We start from the raw sequence: 24,740 nt of genomic DNA on the forward strand, positions 1-24,740 counted from the left end.
ATACACAGTTGAAGGTGTTTATTCCTCTTGATTTTAATCTGTACAAATTTCAGTACATATCTAAAGACCACTTTCTTTAACCATTATACATGCATGCTTTTCCAATAGACTATTCAGTTAGCCAAATCAACTACCACCATGATACCACATAGAAGGCAATATTTGCGACTTCTCTATCATTAACTGATACAGTGGGTAATTATCTACCCTAAACTGTCTATAGATCACATTTGACTGGTTTAATTCCCCAAGTAGATCTCTTCATCTGTTTTTTAGTCAAGCCTCGGTCATCAGTTCAAGTTCAAGTTCAATTTATTGTCATTTACAAAGTGAATGAAATTTGTTTTCCAAGGTTCACAATAAAAACAATGACATACTAAAATACAATACAAAGATACGATATAAAATAAGTTAACCTATACGTAAAATGATATAAAACATTATAAATATAAAAACCGATAAACATTGCGAACAATTGCACTGTAGTCGAGTAAAAATATATAAAAGTGCAGTACACTTACATACTAGGATAAAATTCAAAATATCTCCAGTTATCTTTTAAATTGCTTATTGTATTGCCTGATTGCACACGAAAGAAATGATTTGTTGTGACACTCAGTCTTCTTAATTGATGAAATAATTCTACCAGATTTACTGAAATTGATATGATTAAACAGAGGATGGGACTTGTCATTAATTATACATTTTAGTTTTTTCTCTATAGCCTTATCATATGAGGCATGTTGTGGCAAAATGGCTAAGTTGTAGCAAAAATTGAAATTCAAGTTATTGGTATTCTCAGATACCTGAGTATGTGATCTTTAAAATGAGAGGTCATTCATTCAAATTGAACATTTCAAGCCAAAGTTATTAGAAAGTGAAAGTACAGTACTATTAGAGTCAAGATAAACATGATTTTGAGTAATTGCCTTTCAAAGTTATTTGTGCATACACTGTTTAATAGAACGAACTATGAAAAATAACACTAAATAAACAATTTGTTAAACCGCTTTTAGAACTAATACTTTGGGATATGATTAATGAGACATTAAACTGTTGATCTAAAGTGAAAAACAAATTTGGGTTTTTTAGCAATTTTTTGAGCTCCCATATTTTATAGCTCAACTTAACCATTTTGCCACAACATGCCTCATATATGTCATAGATAGACGGAATGTCTGCGCCTATTACTTTAGCCATAGTAAATAATCCTCTGTAATTTATTTGCATTATTTTTAAATAAACTATTTAGCCATACAATACAACAAAAGGTTAATATGGACTGTATCATAGCCTGATGAAATAGGAACAATGTATCCTTGCCAATCTTAAAATTCCTTAATTTTCTTAAAAAGTACATTCGTTGGTTTGCCTTTGCATAAAGTTTCATGGTGTTAGCATTCCATGTTAGTTTTTTGTCTATCCAAACACCTAAGTATTTATGTTCACTAGTGGTGCAGACATCATTATCTTTGATACTTAAAGGTGACAGTTGCGTTTTGATTTTTCGAAAGTCGAATACAATTTCCTTAGTTTTTTTCACATTGACACTTAGGCAAATCCTATCACACCAATTAATTAAATTATCAACTTCAGCCCTATAAGTACTCTCTTCATTGTTTGCAATTAAGCCTGTGATGCAGGTGTCATCAGAAAATTTAACAATTTGACAAGATTCACTTTAAATAAGAGCACTTGTATATAATGTGAATAAAAATGGAGACAACACACAACCTTGTGGGGCACCAGTGCTTGAGACAATGGTATCCGATAAAATGTTACTGTATCAATTCTAATACACTGGGATCTGTTATTCAAGAAATCCCTGGTCCATAAACATACAAAAGGGTTTACTGTCATATTTATTTGCTTCTCAAGAAGTATTTTTGTTTTCATTGAATTAAAAGTCGAAGAAATTCTATGAATAGAGTCCTAGCGTACTGCCTTGGTTTATCCAAAGTTTCACAGATTGGACGCAAGTGGGTGGTTATTGCATCCTCAACGCCCCTATTACTACAGTACGCAAATTGATTATTGTCCACAAACATCAAGGTTTCCTTAACCAATACATCTTTAAATAACTTATCAAAGCACTTTGTAATAATTTGGGCAACAGGGCAATAATCATTTTCATTTAATACTTTCGGCTTAGAGACTTGGTTTATGGGCACTATTATTGAATGCTTCCACATACATGGAACACAGAAAAATAAATAAATAAATAATCTGCAAAAAAATGGGTGCAAGTTGTTTGGAACATGACTTTAGAACATTGCCAGTAAGCTTATCTGACCCTGCTGCCTTCTTGGACTTATATATATTATGTATAATATATTATATATAATATGTTTAATATCAACATCATCAATTTGGTCATCACTATCAAATTTGTCGAAAAATATATTTAGTTTACTGTATTAGCAAAGTCCAATGGTCGGGATCCTGATGGAGCTACCCGATGGGTTATTCCTTTTCAGGTTTCCAATTACTTTCTTCAATCCATTCCAGGCTTGCTTGGGGTTGCCACTATCAAATCATTCTTAACTTTCTCACCAAATTTGCATTTAGCATCACTAATTTGTTGTTTTATTAGCTTCTGGATACACTTCTCTTCCGTGACATCATTATTACGAATTGCTTGTTGTTTTTGCTGTAAAAGTTCTCTAATCTCCTTAGTGACCCACAGTTTGCTATTAGGATCAATTTTGATTTCCTTCTCTTTAATGATTCTAGACTCACAAAAGTTAATGTATTCTACAATAGTTTCCATCGTAACATCGATAGAATCAGAGTCGACAAACACATCCCAGTTCGTGGCTTCAAGGCATCCTTTGAGTTCTTCTATACCATCATTTGTCCACACTTTTATTTTCTTCACCATTGGTTTACTTTGTTTTAACTTTTGCTTGTAAGCAGGTATATTAAATGGATCATCTTGTAATCTGATTTACCAAGACCTGCTTTAGGCGAAGATTTGTAAGCTTTCTTGTTAAAGCAATCAATTATCTTGTCACCACGAGTTGGAAAGTCAACATACTGATAGTAATTCGACATACTGTATTATTCAGATCACACAAGTCGCCAGTTTAGTATCCCAAAATTAACCAAAATTTGGGCCAATCTGTGGAAAAATTAGAAAGAAGCAGATTTCAACTGATTTGTGGGAGACATACCAGGATACACCAAAAAAAAGTTAGGTGGGCTAGGGGGTGGGGACATTTTTTTTTTTTTGGGGGGTCAAAGGTGATTGACCCTGTTCTAAAATACTAAAAAATGTATCTCTGGAACGTTCTATGGTATATGGTTGATCTTGGTGTCAAAATGCACAGAATTATACAACAAATAAAAAAAATAATATTGAAAGCCTTCATAATCAATTCATGACTTTGAAAAAATAGGTCAAAGGTCAAAATGTCAATTGTATTTTTAGTCACTTAATTGGCATATATCATTTTAAAATATTACAATGAATGTGATTTCAACTGACTTGTGTAGGAATACATACTAGGATAACACCAAAACAAAGTTTGGAGTATAGGAGAGTGGGGAAATTACGTTTTTGGGGTTAAAGGTCATTGACCCAAACTAAGACACTAAAATATGTATCTTGGAGCCACACTATGATATATGGTTGATTTTGTTGTCAAAATGCACAGAATAATGCAAAAACTAATGCATCGCCTTAAAAAAATGAGGTCAAAGGTCAAAATGTTAAGAATTGATAAATTACAAAAATGGCATACAGTATATGATTTTTTTTTTACTCATCATTTTCAAAGCTGGTTTTAAACAGTTGAACATATAGTATGAGTATATTAATTAAATTTAAAAATAGACAAAAGAGATCATAGATTATTTAAAGGGCCAAATTATTTTTAAATTTGATGTCACAGGCCAAAGAAAATCTCTGAGTTTCAAGCAGCTTGTTGTACTTTATGGACCTAAGGTAAAATTCTGAGGTGCTGTGGCTGATGCTCCCCGTTGGCTGCACAGACCTTTGAGGTTTTTTGCAATTTCCAATTCTATTCTATTTTTAGTTACACTGTACAACAGCACAATATTAGGACACTAAATTCATTACAATTTTTACACCATAAGATTGATACAATATTTTGCCAAAATAATTAAGACACTTTCATTTTCCACCATTATTTTTGCTTATTGATGATCTTTAATTTTCTTGCTTGTGTAAAACCATCACAAAAAAAATTGGCCAAAGGCAGGGGAGGAGCGATGTCCCAGAACCTCTAAAGGGGGTCCAGGGGACAAATCCCCGGAATCTCTAACAATTTAGTGATTTTGAATGCTGAAGGCCATAATCAATCTTACAGCCTCTTATTCTATAAAAGTTACATATGTGAAGTTCATTAAGTTGTTTACAGGCCCATATGTAGGCTAAGGCTGTTTCGGCATCCCGGCTGGTTCCAGAGGCCGAAAAGCTCAGACAAATTAGCATTTTGTATTTAACGGATTTCTGAAACCCATAATTCGTGGATATTCTATTTAAATTTCCATTCGTTTTGGTGTTGTTAGACCCTGGTTCCAAACTATCGTTTGCGACCCAAGTTAGAGTCGCCAAAATATTTTGCACGGTCTGCTGCGTATAATGTTGTCGGAGACTGGTAATAGAATCTGCCATGTCTTCCACTATTTGTGCAAGTGTAACTGTTTGCGAAATTGTTAATTTTTTCCACAAAGTAAAACTAGGTATTTTTTTTCCGTATTGACCTTGATTCTTGTGTTTGCTTCTCGTCGTTTAAGCCTAACCAAATATAGTTGCCTGCTTGGACGTCCATACAGCAACTCCTGGGTAGGACTAATTGTGTAGGAGTATTTTCAAACCAAACATGAAGTTGCAGGCATAATCGTAAAAAAACACAGTAAATTTTTTTAATCAATCATACAAAGTTTGTTCAACTTTAGTAGTTTGGTGCACAATAGGTATTTTCTGTGTAATTTCACCCATCCTATATCCACCAAATACCAGGGATTTAAAGCCTAAAAACTCATTGCCAGTAAAATCTCGGGTCTACTCATACTAAAAACAAGTCTATGATAAAGTTTTTATTTTTAATGTATGTCATATTTAGCTGTACTAAGGCTATCAATATTTTGACGTTTCTCGATTGGTTGGTAACATATTTAATTCTATTTCTGAGTGGAGTCACCCCTACTTCACATTGGCCCAGTGTTGTGTTTTGACCTTCACTTTATTAAAAAAAATATTCATCAAAAGGTTATTACTTTTAGTTTCTTTAAATATTTACAAGATACAAGATTCTTTTATTGTCACTGGTACATAAAATACAAGTAAAATTCGTCTTCCCGATGCAAAAAAAAAAATTAGTATAAAAGTTAGACATATAATAATATATATTTACTTTAATTTTTACTTGTGGGCCACAATAAGTTATTAAGAACCAGGGCAATATACTGTAATGTAATGTGCTACAAAGCAATCCTGGCAAAGTTTCACTAAAAAATTTTCAGAAAAAATGTTCAAAGAACATATACAGTACACACATGAGGGGGGGGGGGCACCATTCAATCGAGTATGTGGATTTCACTATAACTTGACATGGGCGTACAATCCAGCAACTTTGATATTATATGTCACGGACAACGACCTTTAGTCTGTAGCCACAGAACGCCATTCAGCCTGATGATGTGTCCTGGAATGAACAATACATGTCAAAATGTAAGTAAGTCTAGTAGAAACTATTTAATTTTTAAATACAATAGTTTACCAGTAATAACCTTCCTTTGATTCTCTCACTACTGTATATTGGCTGTATATTATTCACTATGCACAATTTCTGAATTGTAGGAAAGAAGATTTAGAGAGGATAACACTGTAGCTTTACAAATCAAACAAGGCTCTGAAAATTGATTAAGTATCATGATATTGTGGTACTGTAGGGACATTGACTGATAGTTTACATTGGGATTAATGCATTCTAATGTTTGTTAGGACATTTATCAATCGAAAGATGTAATTGTTGGAAAAGGTTATCCAAGTTTACAATTCAAAATGTGATGTTTGTTTGTTCATAAATCACATATACTGACAATTTGACCTTATAACTTTGAGGAGGGTTAGCGCCGCGTTTATTCAATGGAGATGCTTATTCATGAGCGTCTGTTACGTGACAATTTCTTTAAGTGTTGAAATGCTATCATGTGTTGTGCATAGGTATATGTGACTTAGTAATCGGATGTTTAATAGGTTTTCAATGATGCAAAACACAAAATATGTTATGTACTTTTCACGATTGGTGCAACCTTTCCAGGGATGGTGCCAGGTTTTGCCCGACAGAGGGGGGGGTGGAGGGGGGGGGGGGGGGGGGGGGGGGGGGGGGCAGATGCCTCCAATGAGGAGTCAGATTTTCCCACGAAAGCAAAGTGGGCATGGTCGAGCTCGATTAAAAGGTTTTGAAAGTGGTGCAGGGGGTGAAGCCCTTGAAAATTTAGGGGTTTCAAAGGCTTATTTAATCGATTGTAGAATCTACTAATATGTAGAAAATACTTTTTTTTCTCCTCGACGAATTGTGCTTTTCCTCCCTGACGAATTGTGCTTTTCCTCCCCGACGGGGGCCAGCTCTCCTCGGGGGAGGTGGGAGCCTGAACCTTCCTTACTAGAACAGTTAAATATAAACTAGAACCTCATAAGTAGTTCTTGGCTGTCACGCCCACTTACACTTTCGTTGGTGATATCGAACCCCCCGACGAATTGTGCTTTTTCTCCCCGACGGAGGGCCAGCTCTCCTCGAGGGGGGGGGGAGCCTGAACCTTCCTTACTAGAATAGTTAAATTTAAACAGACCCCTTATAAAAAGTTCTTGGTGCTCACGCACACTTTCGTTGGAGACATTGAACCCCATAAGTATTTCAGACCCATTCGAGGAGAACAGAAAAATTATATTATTACTATTGTGATTAGTGTTATCAATATTATTTGTTTTTTTTTTTCATACAATAAATATTGTTGCTATAGAAACCAGGCAGAAAGATGTAAAATAACATATAAATATGAATTAAATTTGTTGGGGTGAGAAAGTAATGTTTAGGAAAGCAAGATAAGGCCTATTTTTTATTTTTCCTTCCTTTCCTCTTTACAGTTATTTGAAAGAACGTGCAGTCAGTATGATAAACTCCGGAAACGAGAAGCTTTCCTGGAACAATTCCGTAAAGAAGCAATGTTTAAGGATAACCTGGATGAGTTAGATAATTCACGCGAGGTTGTGCAACAAATGATTGACGAGTACCATGCCGCAACTAAACCAGACTATATTTCATGGGGAACTCATCAGGTTTGTTATTATTATTATTGTTGTTGTTGTTGTTGTTGTTGTTGTTGTTGTTGTTGTTGTTGTTAATAATGTTTTTAAGTTATATTGATATAATATTGACATTTAATTCAACAATGTTTTGTGAATTTGGTCCACATTTAATGCTAAAAAAGGATGCTTCTATTTCAAAGTTGTATCACAAGTTCATTCTCCACTAGCATTATACCCATTATAGTGCAATTTTTATCTTGCAAATTTTGTATTTTTATCTTTTTGAATTTAAATTTAGTAGTTTTTTTTCTTTTGATCAGTGGTCTGTAGTTGAAGAATACTGTTGTAATATGTTAATATTTTTATAAACCTTGAAAAACAAATTTAGTATATATATCTTGGAACTTGAGAACATTAGCATACAGTAAAGTATATATATTTTGCAAAAATATATGACTAAAGGCCATGAGCTATCCTAGGTGTGTTTGGCACCAAAGAAAACCTTAATAAGTTTAGTGTTATTATACAACAATAATGTAAACACTTTTATCTAATAAATCATCTTGATACACAGGAAAAATATTTTTTTTTTTTATATTACTACACAATAATTAATCATTTAATCTGTATCTCTAAACCCCTTAATTTTTTACGATCCTATAAATTGTTTTTATGACACTATTGATATTTTTATGACTCTATCGTATATGATCCTATTTCATGATAAATTCTAAAAATAATCTTTAATTGTGAATTAAATGATATGCTAGGTGATAGGCCTGAAGTGGTATCTGAATACACCGTTGTAAGCTAGCCTGTAGACTCAGCGATGGCTCAGGAATTTGCCGAAATTTGTCTGAAGCATGGGACTGACTAAAGCCTTAGTCAGGATTCGGGAATAAAAATCCCTGGTAGTGCTCGCAGGAAGAGTTTTTATGGCTTAGTATGGCACAAATTGTGCTTTTACACCACAATATTAGGGCTTAGTAATCAAATAATGTTTGGATAGGCAAATTATAAGTTCTGGTCCAACCACCTCGTTGGACGACGGGGGTCCAGGCCTATCTAAAGGAGGGATGCCGCCATTGCTGTGTAGACGTACGCAGCATTTATAGATTGATGTCAAATTCAGCCTCTTCTATTTCAAGATACTCTATATCCACATGTTGTGTAAGTGCATATCATAGGGATTACAGCACACGATTGCTTACTACGCAAGTAATCTTTTTTTGCTGTGCTAAATCCAGATATTGGTTAAAGATATATTTACCTGTCTAATAATTACACTTGGAATTTTTTTTTTTTGCTTGACATTTTATGCAGAGATATCAAGAAAACTCAACTGTAACCCTACACAACATTAACAGATGAGATGTATTCAAATATTGAAAGCATTTCTATATTTGAATACATCTCGAAAAATATGCATCATTGAAAATGGTTAAAATGAAGATTTAACATAGAAATATCTGTAACATGTTAAAAAAACTGTGGAAATATTTAACCCGAAACCAAAGATTAACAATTTAAAAGAAAAAAAATTAATAAATCTAAAAGATGATTATACAACTCTAAACCAAAGATACTAGAAACACAAGATAGAACTCTCATATAGCAAAAGTTTAGCGGATATATGTCATAGCTTTTATGTATATCCTGACGTATACAACACGCTTCTCTTTCCGCTAATAATGGAAAATCAGAGTATGGTCCTACGATTCTTCACTTTTGCCTTTATGGATAATAGCAATGATTTCTACCTCCGCTAAAGGGGGTTATGTGTTCACCCTTGTATGTCTAGCCATAGCGTGTTGCTGTGTATAGTATGCAACGCCTCATTTTTTGTATTCCCACCATGCATTTTGGTGCTACAGTTTTTTTTAAGTGGAAAGTTCTATTTTGTGTCCATGTACCAGCTAAAACTATCTTAAGGTTAAGAAAGATCCAACAATGCTTAGTACGTATTGATATGTTTGGGGGAAGCCTAGGCCCTAGTAATATGTTGGGAAGTAGTACAGAGTACTTGCAGATTGCAAGTTTTAGGTTTTTCCCCCCTGGGTCCACAAAATGCATGAATGGTCCTAAAAATTCATAGTGGTCTGGAAAACCAATACCAATACTAGATATATGTTAAACATCTTGCCTACAAGACTAATATAAACCCACAAATGTTTTTTAGAGAATATATTTCTAGTGAATATTATTATTGTGTATCTCCCCAGGGGCACGATTCTGCCAGGACGTGAGCTATATTGTTATCACCAAGAAGAAGGAAAACACTTACTTATTGTAAATACAATCAGAAACTTTGCAAGAAATCAGCTTGATATGTTAAGATTGCTGTGTATGGGATTCCAGATTACATGCACTAATAGAAGCTGCAAATAGATTTGATATATTATAAGCTGTCCCAAGAGAATAGCACATGGTATAGACAGATTTGAATATCATAAGCAGGCTCAAGGGAAATGCACAACTGTATAGATAGAGACTCAAGGGAAACAAAAACTGTTACACATTTTGAATGTTCTGGAGTCCAGTGGTAAGAGAGGATGGTTCACACATTTGCAAAAATGTATTGAGTTTACCAGGGATGTCACATTTGATATGTTCTCTATGGAAAACAACACATACTTTTATGAATCATGCATGAAACCTGAACAAGCTCTTTGGAACATGAACCTATATAAACGAAGTATAAAAATGTTATTTACTACTATTACTACTACTACTACTACTGTTGATTTGAACTTTATTGTCACCTAAACTTAATCCATAATGAATAACCTGGGTTTAGTAACACCACAACGCCACTTAAGCATTGTATAGTACTGATGGCTATTATATAATATATTCTGTGTATTATTATTGTTGTCATTCATATTTTTGTTTTTGTTTTAATTACTGTTATTATTACCTCCTAAATAAGGTAATAATATATTAGTATCATTATTTTAAATTTGTATTTTATTTACCATTCTAATGTATTAATAATGTTGCTGTTACGGTGTTGTTGTTATTATTATTATTATTATTATTATTATTATTATTATTATTATTATTATTATTATTAGTATGCTACTTAAACCTACCATAAAGGGAACTTAGACAATGGAGAAATTAGAGAACAATTAAAAAAGCGATGCTAAGGTGAAAATAACACATAAGAAATTCCCCTTAAGTCTGATGTAGTGCTAGGCACTATTATTATTATTATTAAATTATTATTATTATTATTATTATTATTATTATTTGTAATTTCAGATAAATAAACAATTTGAATACATTGAAGAATTGAATAAGAAAAGCAATGGAAAGCCCACACTGTAGCAATGTCTTGATCATAATGCAGTGAATGTGTGTGTCAAACAAACTGAACCATAAACTACCAATTACAAAGCCACATTCACGTAAATACGACACCTAACACCACCACCACAAAGTATAATTATGCACATCGTTGATTGCATGAAAAAGCTTTTAATCAGTTTCCAAGTTTAATGTCCTCCTCTTCTATTCATAATTACATACTAATCCCGCGAGTCTCATAACCTCTCATTGTGTTGTGATTGGCTGTTGATTCTGTTAAGTCCTGAATCCAAGCAGATTTCACTTGCACCAGCTCCTATTAAAACTTTGATCAATATCGACTGAATGATTGTTACTTGTTTGACCTTTCCTCTGAAATAGATTTATTGAAAAACCATTTTGAAATATGTAATGGTTTAGCTGGTGGCAGACTTTATGGCTATCAGCTTCCCAAAAAAAAAAAAAAAAAATGTTATTACAAAAAATCGATTACATAGAAGCTGCTTCCATTTCAATTAGGCTTAATGTTTTTATGCCATTCACGTCAACTTGGCTACACAGATGTAGTTTCTCAAGCATCGCATACTCCAAGCTTGTTTTTCGTGTCAATATGAACTTGGAGCAATTTGCATGGGTAGTCATTTTCCCACCTGATGATGCGAGAATACCTTTCAATTTGTGCTGTAAGGAAATGTCCATTTGAGGTTATGTAAGCCCCAAAAACTTTTTCTTGCGTTGTGTTCGTTGATTTATTCAAACAAAAGTCCATGTTATAAAAAATTCATCAAAAAAGGAAGCCAGTGGTCAAACAATGGCACACCAATCAAACAAAATGATATGCCTTTAAAAATTAGCCAAGAGGAGTTCTGTCCATCTACTTCCCAGGTTAGAGTCAGAGAAAGAAAATCTCATTTAACTAAAAGAAGTTTCAGCTTAACTTTTTTGACTTAAGGCATTTGCTAAGCTGAGATTGATAAATCCCGGGCCAGAATTCTGGCTCCTAAATTTTGCCAGCAGGAGCCTGAACCAAGGGGCTGGTCCTGGAATAAAAAAATCCCTGTTAGGGTTCACAGGCAGTTTTTATTGTATTGTATAGTGCTTTTTATAGTGTATAGTATAGTGTATAGTATACAGTATAGTATATAGTATAGTGTATTGTATAGTGCAGATTGTGCTTTTAGACCACAATATTAGAGATTGGCAATCAAAATAATGTTAATGTGATAGGCAAATCATTATATTTTTTTTTATTTTGGATCCGACAACTCATTCTGGCATTGGACTACTGTATTGGGAAAAATTTCCCCTTCCTCTCCCTGCTGGTTAGTGGCGTAACTACAGCAGGTTCATTAAACCTGGGCCCCCAACCTCCAGGGGCCCCCGATCTTATAAAAGAAATCTAAAGCAATGCTTATTGTGACTTGCTTCCTTCCAGCCAAGTAATTTGGAACCACAAATAAATCGTTTCCATTACATCCATAGTTTTTAATTTTTTGTAATGTTTTGTAAAGTAATGTATGATTTAATGTGTCCAAAACACTTTACAATATCGATATATATGAATATTGTTTGAATTTTTGTTTTTTCGTATGTTTATTTATTTCATCCCACAAACGTTTGGGATTGTGTTTATACTTGTTTAAACAAAAAATTCTGATTTCGAATAGGCCTAAGTGTTTCACATGATCATGGTCATACACAAGTCTAGTGATGTCAAGTCTGATCCATTTTATTTAGCTTAAGTATGTAAAGTTCATATACAAGATAAATGGTCAATGGTTAATCCGATAAATTAAATAAAAACACATTCAATGAATACAGGACGTGCTTCTTCCAGTCATAAGAATTAAAGAAATGCTTAGTCAGTCCAGAATAGCTGGCTCTTCAAAGATGCCGTCTGAGAACATCTAAAAATTAAAATTTTAAACATTGAACATTTTATTCAATCAAAATCGGAGGGACACCTGCTCCTAAACCAACCCATCGGTTGTATATATTTTAGTTGACATGGTCAGTCAGTTTGCATGCGTCAAGGGCCTTGACTGTACTCTTGAACCATGGCCCCTCAAAACCTAGTTACGCCACTGCCGCTGGAACCACCACTAGTCAACACACATGGTGTTATAACTTTTTATATTATTGTCCTAATTGATGTACGTTTAAGAGCAATAGGCCTATATGAGCATTCAGCAATACTAACAGTAGCACCGGTAACCAGTAAAATGGAGTACTATTCAAGAACAATTTCAGTGCTATTATTAATTATATTTATTTCCAATAATGCCGTAGAACCTCGAATAGAAGCACAATGTGCTTAATCTCGAGAAGAAACCCATCTTGAATTTATGCCTCGCTCTTTAGTTTGCAAAACTAGCCTCGAGAAGAAGCCGATGGGCAGTAAATATAGGCCTAATGTACATTTCAAAAAACATTTCAAAGAAAAAAGTAAGTAAACAACACGTTGGTTTATACAGTAGTTTAGGTGATTTAGTGCCTGTTAATACACTGCCATGTTACAGTCTGCCCAACAGTAGCCGTATTTATTGTTTCATAGTAGTAATTCCCAAATTTTACAGCATTCATTTTGAAAATAAGTGCCACTGTTTTTTAATACCATATTTATATATTTAATACCATATTTCAAGAGGGTGACCCATCCAGCAATGCTGATCGTTAGGGGGCCCTCATACAATACAAGAATAAAAACAAGAGTCACTTAATTACACAAATTTATAAAGTTTAGTTTGCAAAAGTAGCCTCGAAAAGAAGCCCTGAGATAATGCGGTTTTTTGTATGATGATGCCAGGCCAGTGTATTTTCAATGTTCAAAACTACCGGGGCCCATTGAATGAAGCTGGTATTATAGTTTCACACGTACAGAGCTATCATGCCTTACTCGTTCGAAGCATGCATTATCGTGGTTAACACATAACGTTCTATTAAAGAATAAAGTTTTCATGCAAAACCATTACATTACAATACAGATTCAGTTAACTGATTATTTTGGTCATCGTGCGCTTGACGCTTTACGAACTTGACTGTAGACTATCACCCTTGGAGCGTCTCTGTACGATCCGCACTGTACTTCATCATCTGTTATGATATTATACAAATGACAAGATAACAATCAATTATACTGCATAATTCCATACCTCATGTCTGATCTATATCCAACTTTGAGAATAATAGTGAACGCCATTTACATAAAGTAGACTTACTATCAACATCTTGATATAGGCCTATATACATAATACCGTATCATACCGTATATATATATATATATATATATATATATAAACAAATAGATAAATAATAATAATAATGCCTGAAGGAACATGTAATAATCGTATCCAGCATGTAGCTCACTGGAGCTCATCAACGAACAGTTCTTTATTTCAGTGATAAACACAAACAGATAACGGTAATATTACTATCGTCACGAGGGTTTTTTTTCTTATGTGTTTAAAGTTCACTAAATTACTGATTTTTATGTCCACTTTGTTTACTTCGAAGTAGAGGGACACGTGCGTATAGATGCATTTGCAGTCGAATAACTACAATTTGTTCGTGATATTTTAAACATTTTCGACGTAAATAAGTGGTTTGAAGTGCGCTTTAACATGATCAGATTTTGTGTATTTGCAAAATACACAGAATTCAAGGGACTTACAAAATTCACATGCGACTTTGTAAGAACTTAACGAATATATAAAAACTAGCAATTAATTGCAGTTTGCCGCACTAATGCAATGGACATAAGTAAAGCACGAATACAATCTTTATAGATCAGTCAGTGTATATGTCCCTAAAACCATAGCAATAGTCATGTTCGCCAATACGTTCGTTTGATACGATGAATGTGTAAGTTATGCGTGTTAGTTCAGCTAAAACTAGAAAGAACGTATACTTTGCAAATACAGTCTTTGGGGAAAGACCATTCCTATGTTACTACTGTTTGTGAGAGCCTAATTAAATATTCTTTCTCTTTTTGTTAAATATGAAACATGTTTCAATTATCTTTAAACAAAAACAAAATAATGCCAATAAATATAAGCTCCCATCAAAAGCAATAAAATACCCAAAGATCATAGGAAGCTGAGAGCTCAAAGAATTAGTACTACAAAATTACAGACCAAGGCCCTATTTTATAATAATTAATATAATTGTAATTATTATATTCCATTATATACATAGAATAATATGTTAAAGTTTCTTCTGGTTTTCCGTTATATTATAGTTTAATGCTTATATTCTTTTCATTTCCATAACGAAGTATAAGCATTACGTAGTGTAAAGTTTTAATCAGTTGTCAGCGTGTCGAAGCTCTATGATCCTGTTAAGACAATGAACATTGGAATTAATTGTAGCTAATGACGTCACTAATATAACAATTGGTAAAATACGATGCATTTTACACAGGTAGCTTGCGTCAAAACACTGTCACTGTCCTCCATGGGTCAACATTCAAGATTTAATATAGTGCTGCAACGCTCATATACAAATAAGAGAAAATTGTATGCCTCCAATCGGATTATATCCCAGGTAGAGTGACTATTTTTCACTTTCACTAAATTTAAAAAAAAAAGGTCAAAGATTTTATTTGCAAAAAGAAAAAAGTCAGTTGGAGTGACGTATGGGGTGGCGCTCTTTTATTAGCAAGTGTGCTAGTTGCAAATATCGACCAGAGATGGAAATACACAACACTTCTGAGTTTTCTGAGTATAGTACGGTACGGTACGTCCTCTACCAAAATAAATTCAATTTGAATATTTACGGGGTAGCCTTGTCGTCCCAGTGAGGAGTTTGCATGTGTAGTTGTATTCTCCGACTGAGTACAATTTATGCTGTGTTCATCTTGACGTATTCACATTGGCAACAGGTAAGTGGCAGCAAATTGATATTATATGAAAATAATAGGCCTTAATGATAATAATTATAGTGATAATGATAATGATGACAACTGTATAATAATAACAATAATAATAATAATAATAATAATAATAATAACAATAATAATAATAATATTAACAATAATAATAATAATAGAAGTAGTAGTAGTAGTAGTAGTAGTAGTAGTAGTAGTAGTAGTAGTAGTAGTAGTAGTAGTAGTAGTAGTAGTAGTAGTAGTAGTAGTAGTAGTATTAGTAGTAGTAGTAGTAGTAGTAGTAGTAGTAGTAGTAGTAGTAGTAATCATAACAATAATATTAAAATTGTTAGTTGTAAAATTGCATGCTTTTTGAGGGGGCGATGCGTTAACTGGGGACTCATGAAAATATCTTAAAGGAAACACGGTATTTTTTGACACATCGGTACAACTTCGCGTGTCAGATCTGTAAATGACCAGTACCCATACCCTTGGGCCCTAACCCTCTCTTTCATGAGCGTGAAGCCACGGCTCTCACTATACAGTTCCTCTACATTCCATATGAAACCGTCGATGATAATGTGGGGCCCTGTACCCTCAATAGTCCGCATTCAGCACTTTTAATGAAATTCCAAGGACTTCGAAAGTTATAAGTCCTCATATAATATTCACTACAGTCTACTCCACCCACAGCTGGTCTGGTGAGTCCCCAATTCAATTCACCAGTCCCTCACTAACTGCATCCCTATACACAAATTATATATCATTTCATCACTTCTTACTAATTGAATTTTTTTTTAAATCACTTAGTCTACAGCTAGTCCTATTCCTTTGAATACAAAATACTTCTTCGGCACCAGTCTCGTCTAATTTTTCGACAGGTGCTGTCTCTTACCTTAAGTTTATATGAACTCAATCTTATAAAACTCAATTTTCCCAACAATCGTAATCCAGTAAATCGCTGATTTCCACCCTGACATCAATCTTTTTAACAATAAGTTCGCAAGTAACGTTAAACCCTCCAATTCAAGACCGAACCCCGAGACCACCAGCCCCACAGGTGGTACCGAATTTGAGGGAAAACTGTACTACTGTACTCCATTTTGCATCAAAACATACCTGTTAAACACCTCTCAAAATTTATCCTAACTTCTGTGCCACCCCACATTAATGGTAATTATGCAGCAAACTCTGCTACCACCAGACGTCCCTTAATCTTCCACACCGCTTCCTCAATACACCTACCTGTTAACTAACGTTCGTATTAATAATTTCCCGAGAAATTTTCATTGATTAGGTTAATTATCTTTTACGTGCAACTAACTCACCGCGCTGATAAAAAAAAAGAAACGTATTGATTAATCATATAGGCCTATTATATCATAAATCAAGAACATTCATTAATTTTGTGTTATTGAACGATGTGTTGAGCGTTCTTGTTGACTTCTTATCTTTCAGTATGTTATTGGCCATGTTTATAAGATGATGATGATGATGTTATAACCGTACCAGCTAAATAAGAAAATTGTATCTTAATTGAGTTTCAAATAATCATATATAAAGTTTTATTTATTTATCCAAAAACCTGTTTATTCGATTTAGTAAATGACCATTTCTCCCAATTTTTAGTTTGCTATCTTGTTTTCCAATGCAGCACCAACATATATAGTATATTATATAGCATACTATGCTATATTATGCAGCATTATATTATTATTAGTTTAAATATATTATTATATATAAAGTATATAAGAAAATGATATAAGAACATACATATTGTAGTTGATTAGTCACAAAATGTATTTGAAAACTGGGAGTATTTTCGGTCATAGACCTTTATCAATTGTAATGTGCCTATGCACTAACTTTGATTTATGTATAAGATGGTCTTTATTTTACGACTTTGGATCATACTAATATGTTCTGTGTATGCTTTAACGAGTTTTCTAACTTTTTTTTGGTGTCTTTATGTATATTTAGGACAAATTTATACGGTCTCCACGTCATATTATGTGATTTGAAAAACTCCATCATTATGTGCAATATAAAATCCAATTACTCGGTAGTGAACTCCTGTGTTTAGATTTCAAGATAGAGCGTGGACGCACAGAAAAGATGAAACTATTTTCACAATGATCAACACACACATGCATTAAATCAAGACCTAGATGTCCGCTGTGGTTTAATGACATAATGGCTTAGGAAATGCGTTACCAGTAATAATTAGAAAAGAATCAAGGAGCTTTGAAATTTGAGCCGCTAATCAAATGTTGATATTGAAGAGTTCAGTAATGTTAGAGATTCATAACATGTAAGCAGACAACGGACAGACTGTGTATCTTAATTACTACTGTACATCCCATACATATTCCAACTACTCTTTTGAATTATCAAACTTTATCAAGAGATTTGGAGAAAAAAGTAATAATTGAATAATAGTACGTAAACGAACAATGTTTTTTTTTCTTTTAGAAAATTTGTCGTTTTTCGACGGAAACCTTATTATTTAGTGGACAGATTAAATGTAATATAATTTAATATTTTATCTTTAACAAAAGCATGTATCATTATCACTAAAGATTAGGCCTGTCATCGATCATCGAGGTACTATATATATAAGAGACAGGTACTATCTAGTGTGTTGTTTACCATCTTCTTTTAATCATCATTGCTTTTGTTTTGTATTGTTTATTTATTATATAATGTGTCTATATTTTGTATGTTTTTAAAGATTTCTGCACGCTGTTGTAAACTTACAATTAGGCCTATGGATACTGTGTAAGGTTAAATCAATACCTCCTTGGTTAAATCTAGTGGGTTGTCTCTCATTTTGTGGACATGGAATTGTTATTATTACGGTTCAAACCAGTCTCCGCAACTCGCAGAGACAGGTGGATGCAGTCGCGGTTAATATAACCACAGGTAGGCCTACTAAACTTGCGAAACGTAAACAAAGTTCATGAATAGTGACGCTTCAAGTGCATGTGTTACATAAATTTTACATTATGTTAACGTAAATTTATGAATGGTGACGCTAATTGCATATTGTGTTACAGTTTAAACTCGCGAAACGTAAACGTAAGTTTATGAATGGTGACGTTTTAAGTGCCTTGTTGTTGAACTTACGAAACATAGCTGCGCAAGTTCAATAGTGGCACAATGGGGGAGCCTCCGGGGAGACAGAGTATAGGGATTAAACCCTATCACCCTGTAGTCATGTGACTACGTCACGATGTTGATCATATCATGTGACTAGGGCGGCCAGCGTGATTAGCTGGAAGATATGCTAAAGAAAGACACACATAAAATGGTCACTTGTTGTAGGGTCGTTATTTGGTATGATGTGTCAATTGAATTGGAGTATCAGATGGTTTGTTGCAATCATCAATAAACAATATTAAACACCCTTATGCAGGGCAAGTTTCCCGTTCGGACACACTGTACTGTTGTAAGCTTACAATAGGCCTATGTATGCAGTTCAGCAGGGAGGCAGAGTAGGATAGGGGTCCCCAGTGCCGGACTCAACTCGTCTAATACAAAACGTAAACATATTTGGGTATAAACGTAGAAGGTCTCAGAGCAGCTTGAAGTAGCCCAACATTTCCCAGTTTTTCTAGATGCTAGGGTTAGCTTCATCCCCTACCATAACTTTTCCCATAATACATTCTGCTAATCTCGGAAAGTTTCAGACCCATTTGGACAGCTTAGCACCACTCCCTCTATCGCAGAGCAACTCAGGGTGACGATGCAAGGTTCCAGCGAGTTTTGTCGGACTCTAGATTGTTGAATGACCTAAAATTAATTTTCCGATCCATGGGCCAACAGAACAATTCCATTGTAAACCAGTAACTTTTGGTCAAAAACCCTGGCGGTACCTCTATGGCTCGGGCTTCATTCATCCCTCTTGACTGTTTATTCATGGAGGAATTAGTTTAATTCCTCCATCGTTTTATTAGACCGCTGTCGACAAATTTCCACTACTATTTACAATAATTAAATTACAGAAACTTAAATGCGAGCTCCTAAAGCTTCCAGCGCATGCTTTACAACTAAAGTCACAAAAACTTAATAAAAGTTTATGAATAGCGATGCTACAATTGCATGTTGTGTTACAATTAATAAATGTAAGGAATAAATGAGATTGTTTACAATTGTCGTGGTACTTCACTTAATTCTAACTTAAGCTCGTTTTGCTGTCGTACAGTTACATCAGTTAACAATTGGTCGGTTCGTGCCATGGAATATTCATCAGATAGTGTACCGTATTATGTAGTACAATACGTCATAGGCATAAAATAAATGAATGAAAGAATGAATGAATAAGTTATGAATATGCTTTATTATTATTATTATTATTATCATCATCATCATCATCATCATCATCATCATCATCATCATCATTATTATTATTATTAATCTGGCACGGCCCTAAGTAAATCTTGATTGAAACGAATTGTAAATATTATTACCATTATTATTATTATTATTATTATTATTATTATTATTATTATTATTATTATTATTATTAAACTTATTGTTATTATCATTATCATTATTATTATTATTATTATTATCATTATTATTATTAGCCTATTATCATTATTATTAGGCGTATTTATGTTTTTATTTAATATTAAAACAAAACTATTGACTATGGTAACTAAATTAATTTCTTCCGTGATATTATAATTGTTGTTATAATTGTTTTTATTATCATTTCTGAGCTTTGCATTGTTAATGTTGGAAATGTATGAATTTTTTCATTGCATCGATTCGTTTGCTTTATCACTTATTTGAGTTTTAAGTTCTAAGCCCATATCCCGTGCTTATCACTCCATGTAATTTACACATAATTTTGTCCTTTGCTTCATTTCAACTTAGAAAACCATGGAGGGAAACGCCACCAAGAGCGTTCAATCAGACAATGTCGGCGAATACGAACTTTCATACGGCAACGATTATTACTATATAGCAAACAAGCTAGATGTTGATAAAATCGCAATACCTTTCACTTGGACATTGTTCATTATAGTCGGTCTTGTTTGCAACAGTATCGTCATCTATGTGGTGTGTAGATTTGGCACAATGCGAACAGTCACAAATTGTTACATCGTCAATATTTCTGTGTCTGACATCGTGTTTTTGCTCCTCTGCGCCCCGTTCACTACCTTCAACTACACCAGACCCTTGTGGATTTTTGGAAACGCGATGTGTAGTGTCGTCATGTACCTGATGCAGGTACGATGTGATAACAATATGACGATAATAACGATTATCTTTATTATCATTATTATTATTATTATTATTATTATTATTATTATTATTATTATTATTATTATTATTATTATTATTATTATTAATTATCATTATTATTATTATTATTATTATTGTCATCATAATCATCATCATCATCGTCATTATCTTCACCATCACTGACCGTTATCTAATTACTGTCATTAGCATCATCGATCATCATCGTCATCATCGACATTGCTATAGATATTTTCTTTGTTCCACTTTCTTTACTGTATTTTGGTCATTTCTTGTAAATGATATTTACCTATTGTATATCTGTCCATGCGATAAGCACATATTTTTAATATTGTTTGAAGGTTTGCATGGCGAAGTAATAATATATAAGTTATTAATGCATGCAGGACACCAGGTAGATAGTTCTGAAATAAACTGTTGTTGTTGGTTGAGATTCTCAACCAACAACAACAGTTCTTTTCAGAACTATCTACGTGGTGTAGGCCTACCGCAAGCATTAATATATAACACATATTTTTCTCAATTGTAATTTAACTCTATCATTAAACGAATAAAGTTTCTAAGATGACCATAGAAACCCCATTCTGATCCTTTAAAAGGAGTCGTTTTGAAACAAGAGGTTCCTCTACAGCAATTCTAAATTACAAAAGCAAGCAGGGTTTTCAAGAGCCCACATTCATCCAACTGTATGTTGTTGCAAGTGTAAAGAACCTGAGCTGTCGAAACTGATTGGATATGTCAAGTGATGCAGGGCGTAGGCTGTTTTTTTTTTAGACCACAATAATATTCATGACTGCAGCTAAAGCGTGCTTTACATAAAATCGTTACACTTTCGCTACAGTATTTTAAATGCAACCGGTACTGCAATCATTACACGCCCGTAGCTATCCCTGACGTAATCGAGAAGGCAATCCGAATTGACCCACCAATCAACTGTCGGCGATAGTGTGTAGCAAAGATCTTGTAAACACAAGATAGCGTTCTCCGCGATTTACTCGTAACAAATAGAAGCGTCGGTCAAGGTTCAAAAGTTTCCAATTTAGCAAGAGGGCGCCATTCATGCGCTATTATACCAAAGAGAAAAAGTAATCAGTTTTGGAAGAGGGCGTCCTATCTGTTGCCATGGATCTGAGATGGTTCCTGTTCTGCTGTTCACAGGATTGATACACCCAAGGTAAAGTGGCGCGGTGCGGTATGGTCAGAGCGGGCAAGGGTCAAAAGTTTCCAATTTAGCAAGAGGGCGCCATTCATGCCTTATTACAGAATTTGCACGCGTAAATCGCGGAGAACGCTATCTTGTGTTTATAAAATCTTTGGTGTGTAGCGATTTTATGTCTGGCTTTTCCTGTTAATACAAAAGAAACTATTTCCTTTTCTTAAGTTATAGCCTACCCAGGGAGTTGTTATTTAGAACTCGCTGGTTAGATGAGATCTCAAGTGATTTCAAATTTTAACTCATTTTCAAACTTTTACTTTGAAGGTTTCGGTGCACGCTACCTCGTTGACTTTGATGGCTATGAATATCGATCGGTATTTTGCAATCGTCTATCCACTGAAATCGATCCGATATCGGACAGCTACTCTCGCATTAGCGATAAACATCTCAATTTGGATAGGTAAAGGGTTTTTCACCTTTATTTCATTAGCGAGGTTTTTCTTTCTTACGAAAATTTTGACATGGATTGAATAATTTATTGAGACGTTAAACCACATACTGTCACAGGGTATCTGCGTTTATCGTTTTGATCCAAATCTAATCTCATTTTATTGATTTTACACTTTGGAAACCTGAGGTGTTTAATACTAAATTAATTTTATGTTCTTATTTAGTTTCAGGTTTAATGTCGATTCCCATCGCCATATTCTCAACAGTCACGGATTTTATGGGACGACCTTACTGCATTGAGCAATTTAAAGATGGCGGTTTTATGTATTATATATATGTTGTATTTACCACCTACATAATCCCTCTCTCTGTACTCATTGTTTGCAACCTCAACATGCTACGGCAACTTTGGAAATCGCGGGATCAGTTGCGTGACACAACGTTAAGCGAACACTCAATTAAACAACGCAGAAAGGTTACGAAAATGATACTGCTCGTTGTAGCATTCTTTTTTGTCTGTTGGCTTCCGATACATGTATTGAATTTTTGGCAGAGGTTGGGCAACAGTATCAACAATAACTTAGCGCTGGCAAAATTGAGAATATTTGCTCTGACTCTTGCTTATAGTAATTCGTGTGTGAATCCATTTGTATACGCGTTCATGGGGGAGAACTTTCGAACCTGTTTCAGAAGAGCATTCCCGATGTGCAGTAAGTCTAATCGCGTTGCACACGGTAGCAGTATGAATACTTCCCGTACAAGAGAAACAAACCTACAAAAGGCTGCGGTACGCATCAGACCTGATGGCTTGTGTTGAACTTTAAAGTAAAACAGGAATATAGGTCTATGTGAATAACTTATACTTTTTACAATTTCCATGATGAGTAGCCATTTATATTTATATTTTAGTATCAGATAGGGCCTATATATATATACATTTCAAAATACAATTTTCATATGTAACAATCTGATTCATATTTATTCATGTAACTTATATCTTGGTATCTTTTATTCAACAAAACAATGTCATTGCAGTTAACAATAAAATTATGTAACTGAATTGGGACAATTTACAGAAAGATCTAATCTACGAATTAAAAAATTACACTTATTATAAAAAATTAACATGGTAATATAATTAAAATGTAATTAAAAACTACCGCTACTACAATATAATATAAAAAAACATTCAAAAATATTACTAAAAATACGTTGAAATTTACAATTCTTCACAGTATAAGATTTAATTTACCAATTAAAAATATACATTTTACACTAAATTTTATTATATAGACTAACATAAACATCATGTATACAACAATTGATGTAGTGCTAGTCAACATAACAGTACCATATACACATCTTTATCTAGTTGGTAATGCATATAGCATCATAATATAATGACTACGTTAATAATTGATCATTATTTTAGAAGTCTGGATTTTCGGTGTTCTTAGTTTACTACTGTTTAGTCGCTGATGGCGCTGTACCAAGGTAGGCCTATTGAAAGGAAACTGACGCAACAGCTTTTTATAAGATTGTAAGTAGATATCAAGCATGTTTTGTAGACGAACTATTTTGCAAAACTGAGTTTTGAATCAGCTTCAGGTAGAACACCGTATAAGAATATTAATAATAGGCCTATACATAATTTTGTATCCATTGCCGCTATTTCTGAGGCTTACATCCATGATATGATTAACATACAGTAATTATGTTACTGTTTGCATATAATTATTATGAAAGGTACAAACAAGAATCAGATATTGTTTTTTAATGTAAATATTTGTAAAGAATTATATCAATATTTTATAATATTAAGCTAAAATAAAATGAATGATCTTGCTCATCAAAATTATTATCGTAAATTTGTATGCCTTTTGTCTATTCATGTAATTGAATTGTCATAAATGTTTATTTCTATTTGTATAAGATGGGAATTGAATTTTCACTTTAGCAGCCCCAATATAAGAAAAGTGTATTAAATTGTTGGTTTTTTTTTTGTTTTTTTTTATGTGTAGGCCTATCTTGATGGTCAATTTAATTTAAATGTTACATATAATTGAAATAAAATAAATGTATGTGTGTGTCAATCTTGTTATCCGTTTTCAATAATTCCTTTCTGGTACTTCTACGATGAGAAAGTGTACCAATTCCAACTTAAAGTAGACCTAATATTACATATACTTCAGATTTCCCCGACGAAACCAAAGTGGGTGTGGTCGAGCTTCATTTAAAAGGTTTCGAAAGTGGTCCTGGCGGCGAAGCCCCCGAAAATTTTGACAATTTAGGTGTTTCAAAAGCTTATTTAATCGATTTTAGAGTCTACTAATATGTAGAAAATACATTTTTTTTTTCTCCCCGACGAATTGTGCTTTTTCTCCCCGACTGGGAGGCGGGGGGGCAGCTCT

At 33.7% G+C, this 24,740-nt stretch overlaps 2 protein-coding genes across 3 annotated transcripts in view; both read left to right on the forward strand.

The window, feature by feature from the left end:
• Window positions 1–12,400, forward strand: part of LOC117125003 (tubulin gamma-1 chain) — a 27,225-nt gene extending 14,825 nt beyond the window's left edge. Inside the window, exons 11-12 of the mRNA XM_033271356.1 lie at window positions 7,118–7,309; window positions 9,502–12,400. Coding sequence (XP_033127247.1) covers window positions 7,118–7,309; window positions 9,502–9,525 — 216 coding nt within the window. The 3' untranslated portion in view covers window positions 9,526–12,400. The remainder of the gene's footprint in view (window positions 1–7,117; window positions 7,310–9,501) is intronic.
• A 2,774-nt stretch (window positions 12,401–15,174) lies between these two features.
• Window positions 15,175–24,522, forward strand: LOC117125010 (G-protein coupled receptor 54-like). Of its 2 annotated transcripts, XM_033271375.1 has the most exons (5): window positions 15,175–15,467; window positions 17,925–17,976; window positions 20,334–20,690; window positions 22,204–22,339; window positions 22,554–24,522. In XM_033271375.1, the coding sequence occupies exons 3-5, from the start codon at window positions 20,340–20,342 to the stop codon at window positions 23,144–23,146; spliced, it is 1,080 nt and encodes a 359-aa protein (XP_033127266.1). In that variant the 5' UTR covers window positions 15,175–15,467; window positions 17,925–17,976; window positions 20,334–20,339; the 3' UTR covers window positions 23,147–24,522. The 2 variants fall into 2 exon arrangements, with proteins under 2 accessions (XP_033127266.1, XP_033127260.1); XM_033271369.1 differs by lacking the exon at window positions 17,925–17,976.
• Window positions 24,523–24,740: the final 218 nt, after the last annotated feature.

The sequence above is a fragment of the Anneissia japonica genome, unplaced genomic scaffold (assembly GCF_011630105.1).
Source record: "Anneissia japonica isolate Jap-2015-1 unplaced genomic scaffold, ASM1163010v1 scaffold466_len1169948_cov191, whole genome shotgun sequence".
Taxonomy (NCBI): Eukaryota; Metazoa; Echinodermata; class Crinoidea; order Comatulida; family Comatulidae; genus Anneissia; species Anneissia japonica.